Source organism: Ascidiella aspersa, chromosome 7 (assembly GCF_963924565.1).
Source record: "Ascidiella aspersa chromosome 7, kaAscAspe10.2, whole genome shotgun sequence".
Taxonomy (NCBI): Eukaryota; Metazoa; Chordata; class Ascidiacea; order Phlebobranchia; family Ascidiidae; genus Ascidiella; species Ascidiella aspersa.
In genome coordinates, this window is record NC_139453.1 from 31,362,485 (window position 1) to 31,378,994 (window position 16,510).

General features: G+C 32.3%; 1 protein-coding gene across 1 annotated transcript; it reads left to right on the top strand.

The window, feature by feature from the left end:
- Window positions 1-202: 202 nt before the first annotated feature.
- On the top strand, window positions 203-15,021 carry LOC146138993 (nostrin-like). The gene is made up of 16 exons (XM_083393792.1): window positions 203-327; window positions 1,034-1,119; window positions 3,066-3,212; window positions 3,581-3,662; window positions 4,650-4,712; window positions 5,940-6,035; window positions 7,247-7,381; window positions 7,972-8,061; window positions 8,575-8,694; window positions 9,102-9,287; window positions 10,629-10,757; window positions 11,467-11,575; window positions 12,004-12,120; window positions 13,066-13,212; window positions 13,936-14,037; window positions 14,672-15,021. The coding sequence occupies exons 1-16, from the start codon at window positions 301-303 to the stop codon at window positions 14,782-14,784; spliced, it is 1,749 nt and encodes a 582-aa protein (XP_083249918.1). The 5' UTR covers window positions 203-300; the 3' UTR covers window positions 14,785-15,021.
- The last annotated feature ends 1,489 nt before the right edge of the window (window positions 15,022-16,510 follow it).

Sequence of the window (16,510 nt, forward strand, 5' to 3'; positions counted from 1 at the left end):
AAACTTAAAACAACTTTCTGATTGCTACACAATAAACTTAACAAGTTAAAAGGCAAAAAAAAACAAATAAAAAGCTGGTTTGCCAAAATATTTACGCCAATTTTCACCACGCAAACGTAAAAAGTTTCTGCCCACGCATAACCTTGCCGCGTGGGATAGTTTACTTTCTTCTCGTGCGTTTTGTTTACTCTCTCACATGTATCAACTTCATTTTGAGCAAAAAGTTTCAAGTTTTTAAGTTTTCTTTCGTTTCTGTGATGTTTTTGCCATTAAAGAGACTCTAAAAGGATTATATTAACAATGACGCATTTCAGGCACACTTTCATGGTACGTTAGTTATATTTATTGTTTTGTTTTTATATTATTAAATCATCAATGTACTTTAAATCACTGATAAGCGTATGTACTGTACCCAAGCCAGCCGGTCATATTGCCAATAGGCACTTCCTGCGGTTATTTACCCGGCTAAAAGGACCCTCATTTCTCAATGTGGAAAACTTTGCATTAATGAAATCCCATTGTTTTTTGTAACTCTAAAGTTTAACTTGTAATAAACTACTTGGTTAAAAATCAGCAGAAAGCATTGCGATTTGAGTTATACTGAAGAAGTTCAATATTAAATAGTTTCCCGAAAATGTTGAATCCCAGTTACAATTAAGCTCTTAATCTAATATTCACAATTCCATGAATGCAGATTTGTTGCTAAACTGCTTTATAAAATTGTCTGGTTGGTAAACAACCATTAATATTTTGGAGAACCAGCCTCAATCATATCCCACATATTTTCTCATCTAAATATCAGTATTTCTAATCAGATTACTAAAACATAATGTAAACTTTTTTTGTTAATTTACCAACTTAAAAAAAGCACACTCAACTTTTTACCAGCAGCCTTCCTATTATTTCAATATTTCTTTCACAAAAAAAACTTGTTTCTCACAATTTTAAAGGTTTTATTTTCTCTCTGTGTAACCCATCAATCACTAATATACATACATTTAAACAACTTTTCTTAATTATTGCTATACATTAGGGCAATGCTGGTTTTGAAGATATGAAGAGATATGCTCGACAAGGAACAGATTTTGGACGAGAAATTGTTAATGTTCTCAATGAAAGGTGAACTTGTAATTTTATTTTGTAAAGAAACTGTTTTTTGTAAATTATATTTTACCTAACCTTTTGAACTTAAATTAAATGCTGGTTAATATTTATGTAGAGCGATTCAACATTTTTGAAAGGTTTCATGTTTTCTCTTATTTTTGAAAATAACTTTAGAAAAAAAATACTTGAATTTTCATCTAGGTGTGTTTTTATTCTAAGATCATAGTTGGCGTAAGTCAAGGTTAAAATTGGTGCGAACTGGCTAATGTCGCCTAACCTTTATATTTATAATGTTGTATTTTTTGTTGATTTAAAACAACTCCATGATGTGTTATACATGGGAGACAGTTGTCTCAAATTGTTGTAAATTTTTTTAAATACTTCATAATGTGTCCACCATTGCTTAAATATGTGCTATAATTATCTAGTGAATGGGCAAAGAAAGAGAGGTGTTGTAATGTCTAAAGTCAATGGCCTAACTTAAGTGCACTTAAGTCACTGTTTCCAAATATAGTCGTTTGGATGACAGACTTCACTTGACCTTTTTGGATTAAAATTAGTGTTTTCTTTTAAAATTGTTTTTCAATTTTTTGTTATAAAATTGAGCTATTTATTTTTTGGATGTTAAACTGTTAGATTGCCACATGTTGTTACTTTCTTATTTTTGATTTGACTTAATGCTTGTTTTATTTCAATATCAGTAATTTGACTTTGACTGGGACATAACTTGTTTTTTTTTAAAGACTCGACTTGGACTTAAAATATTTCAAAATGACTTGTTTAAAACACTTACTAAAAGTATGTAAGCATAATCAACAATCTTACTAAAAATAAAGTTGTTCTTTGAATTTCTGTGTTTTATTTATATTTTTCCTTCAAGTAAAATTTAAACCTTAAAGTACCACCTTTGGGTTTTTATCACGTGTCCTATTTACTCTGTGAGTGAAAAATCCTTCTTTCCGCTTGGATGAACACATTATCAAAACAAGTGGATTAATTCTGGAATGCCATTGTATTGTCTCCTATTGTTGACACAAAACCATTCTCACACCGCACAAAGATCAAGTTACATTGACAATATTTGAATGTGCCTGATAAATTATTATTTTAATAAACAATATTTGGTTTAGAATAATATTTATTCTTCTTTATTTAAAAAAATAAAAATGTTATCCAAAAATTAATTGAAATTGTCAAAGGCATTATATCACTTACACTTTTCGGCTTTAGCAGCCGAAAAGCCACGGTTAAACAATGATTGTATTGAACATTTTTTTAGTGAAATGACAGTGTTTTGTATTGCAAATCATGCAGCAAGTTTTAAAACATTACATACTACTGCAAAATATTAAAATAAAGCAATTTCGAATCATTCAACCTATTACACAAATGCATCATGCTTATATATGTATATACAAAATCCTACCCAACATTTTGTGTTCAGTAGCTCATGTTTAACGTTTGTTGGCATTTTCAAGTGCAATGATCCATGATGATATTCTAACATATATACTCAGAATGTTAACTGGGTTTACATTTTGTGGTTTTGTTGCTTGCTGAGCCCAACACATCCAGTGAAAAACATTCTCATAATTATAATTTAAATTACAGAACGTCATTAGTTCAGGTAAACTCTGTATGGTTTTACTGTCTATGGCTGAAACCTATTAATATAATTTGCCTATACTAAACCTAAAAAGTTTGATATTGGCCATAAACACTGTGCAATGTTGCAAAATTAAGTTTTTCTTATTTTAGTTACATTTAGAAGATTCCTGAATGCATTATTTATGTGTATATATGAAATCCTAATCAAGCCTTTGGGTTAAGTAGATTATGTTTAATTTTTGCTGGAAAAAGTGCAGAGATTCATAATATTCCAACAGTCAGACATTGCTCTTGTAGCATTATCCACTCAGAATGTTGACTGGGTTCACATTTTGTGGTTTTGTTGCTTGCAGAGCCCAGCTCGAGCAGTATTATGCAAAAGCACTTCGGCGCTTGGGCCAACGAATTACGGCGGCTGCTGCAAACGTGATCGGCTCCCCGCTCAGTCAAGCGTGGAAGACGGTCGGAGTTGAGACGGAAAAAGAATCGGAAGCGCACAGGTTTAACCTTATTTGCTTATTTATATTTTTATAACAAATCTACTATTTAGTAGTTTATTTTTGTGATTAATAGAAAATATTTATTTATTTTTATGTTTTTATGGTAAATCATTATATACTTGTTTAAATGTTTATTTTTGTGATTGATATAAAGTTTTTAGAATTTAGATTGTATCGAAAAAGCAAAATTTAATCAAAATAAATATTATTATGATAAAATGGCAATTTTCATGATATATTTTATTATTCATCGTTTTCATTATGTTGTTTATGTATTGTGCTGTGTTTATTTTCAGTTTGTTTTATTTTTCAAAATCATTGATTTTAGTTTCTTTTTAAATTTTTATTTGTGTGATTTTGCTTGGCAGAGATTTTGGTTTAAATTTAATCGAGGAATGCGTCAAACCACTTTCGACGATCACAGAAGGACAACTTAAGCCAAGAAGAAGGGTAATTCTATGATTTATACTGCACATTAGGTTTATTTATTTTGTTTCCCCTCCTGTAGATTAATTTATTTTTTTATTTTGTTTTATTTTTTACTCATCATATTAGTTTCTAGTTTAAAAAATGAGGTTAATTATGTTATGATTTAAATTACATTTTAAGTTTCTTTATTTCATTTTACATGCTGTCCATTAAAATATTTTTTCCTATTATTTCATTTTTAAAACTATAAATGTTTACTTGTTTCAAAAAGGAGGGTAAATTGTCAGAGTTATTGTGATTAACACAAAATTCTACTTTAAGTGTCTATATTGAATTGAAATATTTTTTGTTTATTGTTGATTTCAATTGATTTGCTTTCATTTTTAAACTTGAAAATGTAAAAACCGAAACTGAAAAAAAAATGTTTTTTTTAATGTTCTTTAGAGCTTTTAGTTTATTACTTGCTCCACAAAACCAGTTGTGTTGTAAAACCACAAAGTAGGACTAAATTGGGAAAACTCAATGCCTTTTATTTGCTGGGATTTGAACAGTCCTTAAATCTTCTTGACAAATGCCTATTTTTACATGAACAACCTTCTTAAACCCTTTTTAGACACACAGGAATAAGGTTTTTTAGAGCTAGTATTTTCCATGTCTCAAATAACACTGAATCTAATTTTCTTTCGAAATATCATTTCTAATTTTTTAGCAATTTGTGCTTATGTTAGTAATTTATTTCAATTTAAAGGTAAAAATGTTAAATTTATATCAGAAATAACATTACCATCTTATAAAAACAACAGATTGTATTGTTTAAAAGTTTTATTCTTAGTTAAAAAAATAATTTTTATAAATAAATTAAAGACAAAATCCATGATGTAAAATTCTATGTTTATTGTCAGTATTAAGGTCAGTATATAAGAGAGTTGTGTCATGTGAAATGAAAGCAAGATGGTATATTTGCTTAGTATTTTGTCAGAGCTTGTCTAACACATCTTTTATTTGCAGATGGAACAGAACGTAGAGACGACTGGAAAATTATGGAACGATCGAAACGCCGAACACACCAAAGTAGGTCGATCTATATCGAGTTACGCGACTCACATCTTTGTAATGATCACAAAACCTCTGCCAGTTTGAATTGTAGTTATAATTAAACTTACTCCTGAATTATTTACAGTTTGTGAAAATCATTATAAAGTAGTAGACCATACTACTAATGATTGACCGATATCCTTTTCTCAATAACAGATTTTTTATTTAAATTACATTCAGTTTATCTACCTATTCAATTATACAACTCTTATTTTACATATTAACTTGATGTTAAACACAGTAAACCAAAACACTGTGTTAAATCAGTCAGAAAAATCAAGGTAAAAATTTGGAAGTTAAAAAAATAGGATTTTTTATTATTTTAAGGTAACTCTACATAATATTTTCACAGTAAATAATATATTGTACCAAATTATTAATTATTAGTCTGTCTCTACATTCTACCCATATTTTAGCCTGGAAGAAAAAAGTAATTGGGGATGATTTATTACAAAAACCTTTAATATCAATTGCCTTAGTGTACTATTTCAAAGTAAAGCTTAGTAATTAATTATAAGTTTTCAAGTTTTCATATAAAAAAGTTAAAAAAAAACAAAACAATTATAAACAAAATATTTGTCTTAAATGCCATGCTAGATTTTTGTTCCACCGCCATTATACAAAAAAATGTCAGTATAAAAAAATTTACCTTTTTACAAAACTAATCTTGTAACCCTTAGATAATTTATCCATGTACTTCAATATAGCGAGGTACCCAGTAAGGAAAGCAATCTTATTCCAGATCTAATTCCCTAGGATTATATCTGAACACCTAAACACTAGAAAGCTTTGTTAAGCTTGGTTGTATTTAGTTCCCATTGATCAATGTAGTAACCACAGAGTGTACATTGTATCTATTTGAATTGCCCAAAGTTCTGTGTTGTGGCATGTGATGCAGTGGAAACCAGTTACAAATATCTGCCAGTTTGTCATACACTGGTTCCCAAACAATTACGGCTTGTGATGCTTTAATAAATAATGTAAATTTGCGAAGCACTTTTACATAGTGTCAATACAGCTAAAACTTGTAATCTTCCTTATTAGCTATGTAATAAATAGCATTGTTCAATAAAGTCTGGCATACTTTATTATTGTACAAATAGTTAATTTCTAAAATTGCCAAAGTGTCAAGGCGGCACACTTGGGAATCACACACAGTTGACATAAAGTTTAGACAAACATGCAGCAAATTTTTCTTTCTAGATAAAGAGGCGGCTGCATACTTGTACAAGGGAAAATGAAACGCTAATCGACCAAATTAATGGACCGCGACCAAAAACTGAGCGCGACCAACAGAAGGTATTAGTTAAGTTAAGCTGATTGCAGACATTCCTGGCATTTCTTCATGCAATCAAAGTTGTTGCTTCACTTGGCGATTTTTGCTTGTATTTGACTTATTGCATTGATAGAAAGAATTAATTGTTTTCCTACCTTTAGTAATTCTGAGCATTGAATATACTCAACTCCATATTTGGAATGTAATTAGTTTGCAATCAGGGGATATTCTATAATTATTATTATAAACAAATATGACAAAATAGACGTGGGGTGCATGAAACACTATTAAACTGTCTTCAATCGCAAAAAGACAGTGTAGGAAGGACTTAAAAATTGTAATTAAGTAACTATTTTTAAATAAGTTGACCTGACTTTTTTAGTCCTTTGAACAAGCAACTCTGGTTAAAATGAATCATTTGTTTTTATTTAGCATTTTTTTAAAATTGGGTTATTTATCCTAGTCATTCTTGCACGATGAACAATTTTATTATAAGGACTTAATTTGAAGTTGACTTGCTTTAATTATGACTTGACTAGACTTGGACTTGCTGCAAGTGATTTTAGAAATTAACTTAACTGTGACTTGAGTTATTTAAAAATTATTTATTTACAAAACTGTAAAAATTCCTTAAATACTTTTAATCAATGCAAAACCAGAACTATTTTATTAGTGCAAAGTCCAAGTTATTTCAAACCTTCAGGGTTTATGTCCTAATATAAAGTAAAGTATTAAGTGTGCTTTTTTATTGCAAAGTTTAAATATAGCCGTCTAATTTGAGCTAGGCTTATCATAGAAATCATAGCATAACAAGTTAAAATATCAAAATATTTAGATAAAAATGCAAATTATTTTCAGTCTAAATACACATTTAATTTCAATTTTTTTTTATAAATGTAGTTAATTCCTGTTTGGAAGTTTGAACAAGTTTGAATTACAATTTAAATTTTTGGCCAGCTTAAACTTAAATATTACATTTAAAAGTCAAATCACTTGCACTAATCCTGATCAAGTCAACTGATTTTAGTTAGTCTTAGCCCCCATGAAGGCTCCCAGGGTTCTATAATATTTGTGCCGTTATCGTTGGTCAGTCTGACTTTAGAAGGGCTTGATGACAGAACACACACTGTGTATATGTATGTTTCAGTTGCACTTTGAAAAAGGTAAAAAATCAGAATATGCATGTTGATGAACGTTTCAACATTCAAACAAAAAACATAACATTTACTTTCAGTTGTTGATGAAACAGCAGAAAAGTGAGGACTCTATGCAACGAGCCGACCTCGATTATTACAACTCACTCATCCAACTCGAGAAAAGTCGTCAAGATTGGGAGGTGGCGAGCTACGACTGCTGCGACGCCGTCGAGGTAAACATAGAAATCATACTTTAAATATCTAGGCACATTACAGCTGTGAAAAATCTGTCTTGCTCTTCATTACTCAAAGGTAATAAAATTATTTTAGGAATAGTTCTGTTCTAGTACACCTTAAAATGGTTTTGATACTTTCTTTAGTTCATGTCGATTACAATTCCATGGTAAACAAAGTTAAGTTAATGTAGCAACAAGTTTAAGTTAAAGCAAAGTTAACGCGTGAATATTAAAAAAAAGTTAACGCGTGAATATTTGTGAAAGTAGAAAAAAAATTGTTGCGGCTGTCGGTTAGCTATGGGCTTTTACTGTAAACTAGCCACAAGGTAATACAAGTGTAGCTGTAAAAAGATAACAGTTGTATTTATTTTATGTGTTGATGTAATGTGCAATTAAAAAGTATTTTTTCTTGCTCCTAACCTTTCTTCCTCACATTTGTGTAGCTGTAAAAAGATAACAGCAGCACAGTTGTATCTTGTATCATAAACAAGCCTTATCTCTGTTAAGTGTTGATGTAATGATAATATTGAGAACTCTTAGGATTCCTTGTTCTACTGTGATTCCTCAACATCCATGTTTACTTGTAGGATATGGAAGACTCACGCTTAAGGAATTTGTGTCACACCATCCAAAAATACACCGACCTACTCTATGAAATCCCCTCCAAACTTAAAACAGTTGGTTTTATTTATAACTTTTTATTCATATTTATGTAAAATTTCTAACTATGGCCATTTAAAAATAATTGACCTATTTAAAATAAATATTGTTATTTCTAAAAGGGTCTACTTTTATTTAAAATACATCAGTTTCTATTTTTAAAAAGGGCAGGGGTTTTATTAACAGTTCTGTGTGCTAAAATTTGAAATGTTGTGCATCCTGAGTTGGCTTGCTGAGTTGGCTTGCTGAGTTGAACTGTGCAGTAAATGAATGCCCTGAAGCAAATCTGTTGCAACCTTATAATATAAATATTTCAATTAAGCCGTGACAGGTAATTTATGCACACAATTAGGCCGGTTGTGTTTATGATGCACAGATCAATCAAACTGTTCCTTCTAAAAATAGCAACAATAGACCAGTAATGTATTTATAAAGTTAATCCAAATCAATGTAAGTTATATTACTTATGTTCCTTGGGATTCCTAAATATTTATTACAGTTTATGTACATTCTTTATATTCTTATGGCAGACTTGTAAAGTAATTGATGAAGTTACTGAAAAACTTTCTCCACAAAAAGAAATCCTTGTTGTGAGCGACAAAATGAAGGGAGTTCCGTACACGTCGGAACAACTTCTCTGCGATTATTATGTGAGTTAAACTTTCTTGGGTATGTGTGTTTTTACTTTTTGTGTTCTTGTTTTACAAATTACATGTAGAACCAAGCAAAACCTAATGCTTGATAATGATGATCATATTAAATGCTTTAATAAAGTAGGTGACTAATAAAACCCTATTCCACTAAACTTAAATTAAATAAAGCATAATTTCCGTAAAAGGTTTTAATGAAAAAACAATCATATTTGGTGCTTTAACAAGTACAGCTGGACCCAACTAGTTGTGTTAAATATCATTAATAAAAATTGTAATATATGTGTGATACCATGGGAGTTTAAAATTGACTTTCTAAAAATTTTTATGTTTTTCAATTGGGACAGGTACAACAACAAAATACAACAACAAAGTGTTTTATTAATTCATAATTAATTTACATCTAGGAGGAGAACTTTAGTTGTCAGATGAGCATCGATCGTCGAAAGCGATCCGTCAACAAACTCCTGGAGCGTTTCATCCACCAATGCCAGAAGGAGCGAACGCACAGGGATGGAATGAGGAGACTGGAACTTGCTTCACAGAACGGGGATGTTCAACAACAAGCTGATATCGCCAACCGGTTGCTACAAGTAAGTGTGTCAGGGTTGTAGCTACGTCTGATTTTTGCATTGATACTGGCACGTTTTTAATAGCTGTTAACCTTTTGTATATGGTGACCGTATGTTCCAGTGTTGTAATGATTTAAGTGCGCTTAAGTCATTGTTTTTAAATGAATTGACTTAACTTAAGTCTTTCAGACAAATGACTTTTTATTATTAAACATTTTTATAAAATAGGTTTATTTTTATTAAGTTGTGTACATAAAAATATTAGCTTACCATATATTTCGCGTTTTTGTTATTTTTTGGATGAGTTATTGCCCATTAACGGTCGAGTTTGCAACATGCAGTTGTTTAACTTTAATTTTCATGACAAGGCCTTGACTTATTATCGACTTCCATAAATTATGACATGACTATTTATTCTAAATGCTTGTTTACAACGCTGGTATATACACTTATATAAGTCATAGAAAACAGTTACTTTATGTAAACGAGCTATAGCGCCAATGCACATTCCTATTAAGGTTAACTACATCAAGGTTAGTTTAAACATAACCACGTTATCAATGAAATGTGTGGCCTTTTTTATGCAACGCTGTCTTTGAAAACAAAAGCAGTTTTATTAGTTAAAATACCCAAACATGATAAATTGTTTAATGGTGAAAATAACGGCCCAAATAGACACAAAAAGCGACATGCTTTATTGTTCAAACGTTTCAGCAAATGCTCATGCCATCATCAGTGAAACGTTTGAATAATAAAGCATGTCGCTTTTTATGTCTATTTTGGCCATTATTTTCACCATTAAACTTATGAACAGATCCGTATATAGTGTTCCAATGATAAATTGTGTTTTGCGATTTTTGGGTAAATCTGTTGTTTCTTTGAACAACATCATATGTATACTTTTGAATAGTTCTTTAAGATGGTTAACCCAATTAAATCGTTTGTATCTTAAAATTTATTCCCTAATTTTTATGCTAAAAAACAAAAATATCACCTTTTAAAATATTTAGTGTTTAAGTAAAGCAACACTCTGTAATTTGTTTTAAACAAAAATCTTCTTTTCACAGCTTAGTAGTTTTAATTTGAAACTAGCATCACAGCAAGTTACTTGTGCTATAAACAAAGTATTTATAATTATTCTAAAAAATGGTCATTTGCTAAATAAATTGTTTTTGCGTGTAAATAATTGTTTTTGCGTGTAAATAATCGAGTGTTTTCTAAAGTTATATTTTTGACAACTAGTTATTCTTACCTGTGACTAAACATCACAAGTGGCTGGTCGTATGTTGATAATGCGATAAATTTTATGTCAAAGTCCACAACCTGTGTACCCCTGTGTTGTAACCGAGCAATTATTAACAGACCAACGCCATGTTGACATTGCTTGACGTCGTACGGTACAAGCTCAACTGTACCTTAGCGTCACTAGATGGCAGCACACTGCCACATCACCCGCTTGCAAACAACATCGAGAACCACACGGATCGGCAGGTAAGAGCATTTTTTAGATTTTATTTTTCAATTTCTTATTCCCACGTTCTCAAACAAGATTTCTTCTAAATGTTTTTTTGTGTCAAGTGGAAAAACGCAGGCTGCCAAAGTTTTTTCATTTTTTTTCATACGCTTGTAAACAACATCGAGAACCACACAACCCTAACCTGTCGGTCTGACAGGTGCCGCGACACAATAGTTATCAAATCTTTCTGGTAACGTACCGCTTGTCAGTGTTGTAATAAAGTACTGCGCTGTCTCTCAAATGTGCTTTGCTACGACCTTTTGCGTTATGTCAAAATTCAAGGGAGTCTTACGTTAATTTCGTCAAGTTAATTGCGGTAATAAAAAGCTTACAGGTGTAAGAAGTGCTTAGTGAGCCGGAACGGCGTATCGGTGGACTAACTTTTACCCCAGTACAAATAATGTACTTTTTTCCAGGCCATTCCACTAATTCCTTGAATGTAGTTAAATTACGATTTCAGTCGCTTATTTGCGCGCGACATGGAACGAAGTTCCCAATAATCAGGATTACGTTTTTGAGAGGTCTCGTTATGACGTAACTTTGAATTTTCCATCGTTTTAATAGAAATTTACTTTCGCCTCTGATTCCGTGGCGAATGCATAAAATTTTATTGTTACGTGAAGTTACTGCGCTAATTGATAATACCGGAACCAAACCTTCAATTACTACAAATCTGTTACCCAGGGCATAATGCACTCAATACTTCGGCTAAGACCCGGGGAAGCGGACGAGAGAATGAAAGAAGACAACAACTCGGACAGATCAAGCCGGGGGAGGTCGAGCAAACCAAAGTGTGAGTTGGAACCATAAATAATTTGGAATTGCTGTCTCTCAAACTTTTGGCAATGTATCACCGAGATAATTTTTCTATTAGTTTTTCCGAGTAATTGACTAATAGCTTAATAAAGATTAAAAAGGTTTCCGAAATAATTTCCCATACCCACACAACCCCTACCTCTAACACCTCGTTATTTTTGTCGTTTTTTTTTTTTTTTTTTTTAAATAAATATTTATTAAAACGTTTAAAAAATGTCACCTACTTCTGTGTGGACTTTGATGTTCTTGCTACGTCTTACAACAACCTCCATCCATTAAGTGTTAGCTTTTTTTTTTTGCTTTAAGAGTTTTTTCTCTACTTTTATAATTTTTTTAAGAATTTAAGAAGAAATAAAAAATGCATTCGATGTCGTCCCATCACCGTTAAACCCGCTTTGTTTTCAGCTTCCACGAAGAGTCGAGCTCCCAAGCACAGATCGTCTTCAGTTGAAGCCAAGCACAACGGGACGGGGAATCACCATCACCGAAACAAGCACTTCGACACCGTCTCCGTCGCCACAGGTGGGCAGTAGAGAGCGCTCAGTTCTTTAGTCTTACCTTGTATTTAAAGCACGTGTAACTTCTTGCAAATTAGATTCAGGGCGTAAAGTTCAACACACTATGCTCCAAATAATTGTAAATATGATAAACTGAGATTAATGTTCAAGCAAAGATTTTATATCTTAGGGTTTATCGCGGCCAACGCAATCTTTACTTGATTAATTAAATGGTCGGCGGTTTATCATTTTACAATTTCTTGGGATTCGTATTTTCGATCCTGCGACATATTTCTGCGATGTCCCCAAACTAATTTTTATTAAAACTTTATTGACGGAAATATTTTTAATTTTTTCAATTTTTTTATTGAAATTTAAAGCCAAACGACAATCCTACAAAGCTCAGTATATATTTTTGTAAATATTGTTTTATGTTTCATTAGTTTTATAATATTTAAGTCAAATAAGGTGAATACAAAATTACCAGACCCGTAATCTTCCTTCGGTCCTTTATGAAAGGAGCCTGTTGAACCCCAGCCGTTATCAAACTTTTCATAAATGGCCAGATAACTCTAAGGACTGATTTTATTCACTTTTTTTACAATCCAGGTGCGTATGTATATGTGTATATTGTATAATCTTGACTTTTTCGATTGCTTTTACATAATTTGTTACCAGATTAAATTTTAGAAGTGCCCATGTTCCTATTAAGCCAGAAAGTTGTTAAAAATGTTTAGATTTTTTATCTTAAATTGGCAACATACAGAACGCCAATAAACATCCAACATAGATTACAATTTCAAGCACATTTCAGCAAAAAATCCCGCCGATTGTTTTGAACAATCTCCAGGCTTTACTATTATTCAAATACACAACTGCATCCGCCCATTGTTACGTCGATAATGGTGCATTGTTCTCTTGGAACTCTGCAACAATAGCACTTTATTGCTTACCAAATATTCATCCGCAGACCTCCGTTCGGATCGGCGTCGTAGTGACGTCAGTAGTCGTACAGCGGTGGTTCCCCCGACCCCAATGACCCCAGTGACCCCTACCACCCCCCTGTTTCCTGCCCCACCTCCCCCCATCAAACCGACCCCTTCAACTTCAAGCAAAGGTGAGATGTATTGGAGTATATGAACTCGATTCCTTGCCTTGTTTACTGCGTTAAATTATACTTCAGCCATTGGACCTAATAAAAACAACATCAAGGTCGGAATAAAATATTTTTATATTTTTATATATATATTTTTTTTTTAGGGCTAATGCCTAATAGTTAAAATAGGAATAAGACCTACTGTAAATCTGTCGCGATAAAACCTAAACGACCCAAGGTTGAAAATATGGCAGGCTCGCTTCAGGTTTACTGCGTTGAATTCTATGTTTCGCCCCCTTCCACCTGGTTTTAAAGCATTTGCTTAAATTACTTACGTTCATTATTACCTCGCCTAAAGCGCTAGTCACACATTTTAGAATACTGAACGATTCACTGTCTCCCTGTTGAAAGTATGACAAGTGCAACTGCAAGTTTCTTTTCAACAAACCGAGCCTCCCCTACAAAATGAAAATGCACCCAGTTCTGCCATATGTTGTAATGGCGAGGTGCACTTTTGTTTGTTAGTCCGTACACCCGCGAGATCTGTCATACTTTCCAGACGGGCGGAATATAATAGAACTTACTACAGCCGTAATTGCACTTGCGATATTTTACTAAACTACACATAAAACCTAAAAACTAATCTCGTTTACTACTTACAAAGCTTTCACATTATAGTTGAGAACCAGCGCTCTAAATAAAATGCTGGTTACGCACCCCATGATAAATAACCGTGCTCTCTAGTTCCCTCCAGCGTTGGTTCTGACGGCAGCTCGATAGTTTGCAAGTGCATCGCTTTGTACGATTACAAGCCTGTACGGGAGGATGAGATATCTATACATGAAGGTTAGTGTTTGACCTTCAACTCACCACGTGGACATTAATCCGTATATTACGTCACAAGTAAAATATCACGTTTTGACAGGTTTTATTACTCCATATTCGAGAACAAAAATAACATTTACGCTAAATTGTTTTTAAGTTCTATCCAGTTTTTATATTTAAAAAGAATGTTTTAAGTTTCCCTTGGTGGAAGTGTTGTTGTATGAAAGCATCAGATACATTATTTTTGAATGACGAAGTCTATAATTTAGTGTTCAGTATACATTCCGATGATTTGTAGTTTATATAAAAGTTTTACGCAAGTGTTTCATTTTAATACCAAAAAGAAAAATTTTGGGAAACCGCTGGAGAAATTTGAAAACACCTTAAAAAAACACTGGTTGTGAAAGATGTTTTTTTCTCAAATTTTTTAAATTATTTATAATACCTTTCTGCTGTTAAAGCAATATCTTCAATTAACGTGGAAATGAATGTTCTAATTGTTTACTTAGTTGTTGTTTAATTGCAATTCATTTCAATTTGATTCATCCAAATTCACGGCTTTCTTTTAATTACTGTACTTTTTTGCACAGTCAGTATTTTGTTATTATTCAAACCAACAGTAAACTTTTTCCTTTGTGACGTATGTATTGTGCAGGTGACATCATAAGCGTGTTTGAAAAGGGCGAAGATGATTGGTGGAGAGGCGAGGTTGGACAAAAGATCGGATTATTTCCCGCCAATTACGTCGACATAGAAATCAACGTTTAACGCACTTACCATTGTTACGTCACTATCTTGCTTCATTGTGATGCAGTTAATCATTACTGCCTTGTAATTCGCCCCTGATATAAATAAATAATTTTTCTTGTACCTGAAAGCAACTCTATGACGGCATAATGGATTTTGCAGTAATTTAACTGATATTACGATAATTATCGAAAATTTACTTTAGCAAAATGCCAACACTGGACTTCCTTGAAAACAAAAGAGATTTGAAATAAAATATATTTTTCGTCTTTTCGATTCAAAACCTAGAAAAAGTGCCTCGGCCTAAATTACATTATTTAAGAGGGGAACAAGACACTTCTGGAATTGCCCATTTTGTTCACAATACAGAACATTACTTTCGGTTACAATTTAAATTACTTAGACCAGAGTTGTCCAACATGAGGCTAATAAAAAAATAATAATACAACCAACTGTCATTGTTTATTCACAATACAAAACAATCCCAGCAATTAATTTTGCTATTAGCCTATAACATTATATTGTTTTTATTTTTTGTATAAAAGCGCTTTTATTATTAAAAAAACTAGTTGCTAAACTTTGGCACGGGAAGAAGTTATAAGATAAAAAATGGCACGTCGGCATGCTTGAGTTGGACACCCCAGACTTAGACAAACCACTGTTATAAATAAGGCCCTAAAAAATACCCCTGACAAAATATAAAACAACCGTAACCCCGTTAAGTTTTTTACCTGCATTAAATTATCTTGTATTAGGTCTACATTAAGTTTATTTGCAGTTTTCAATATGCCTCCCGGATTTACGTTTCTGAAAAATGGCAAGCCTAGTTCACAGTGAATCAAATATTACGGAAACAGCTCAAAGTAAAGGGACTAGGTCGGCTTTTTAGCTCACCGGATGTGAATTATCACTAAACGGCGCATTCGGCATAAACAGAGCCAAGAGCGTACACAGCTACACATTAACGCCAAACGATAAATATTCCATTACATGTCAACAATACGATAAATATTTTATTACATGTGAAATTATACATAAGTTGTTTGTGCTGCAGAGGTAACATTTTAATAGATAATACGGTAGGTAGCCACCTAATAACTGCTACACAATCTAAAAACTAAATGAAGAATTTGTTGTTTTAAGTATATTTTGGATGTTCTTTATACAATTAATCTTACTAAAACAAGTTTGGGATATTTTAAATTATTGCGGTAAAGTTTTATTTTTTAATTCGCGTTTTTGCGCATTTTTTTCGCAAAAGCGTCGAAAATTGACCGGCTTTTTGAATTATGACGTCACAGAGTATATTAGTCTCGTGACGTGGCACGCTTTTCTTCCTTTGAGAAATGTTAACGCCTCGGGTTTGAAAGATGGTGGAAATGAATAATGGACGTTTTGGACGATTTATTTGACTGTTGTGCTTTTGCTACATTGACTTTTGTCGTTTACAGATGCGTGTTTAATTATTTGTGATTGCAGTAGAAATGATATAAAAGATTGGCGCTGGTCTAGAATCCTACCACAGTTATGAAATCAAGGCACAAAATTTGAGTTAGGGTGCGAGTTAGCGTTTGGGTGTGGGTGTGGGTGGGTGAAGTATTATAATATTCTTTATTTAATACTAATACTTGACCAACCCAAATCCAAACGCTAACTGGCACCCTAATCCACATACTGTGCGTTGATTTAATTATTGTGGTAAGATTCTAGATCACCGCCTAAGTTAGAGTTCTAACAAGTTTATGAA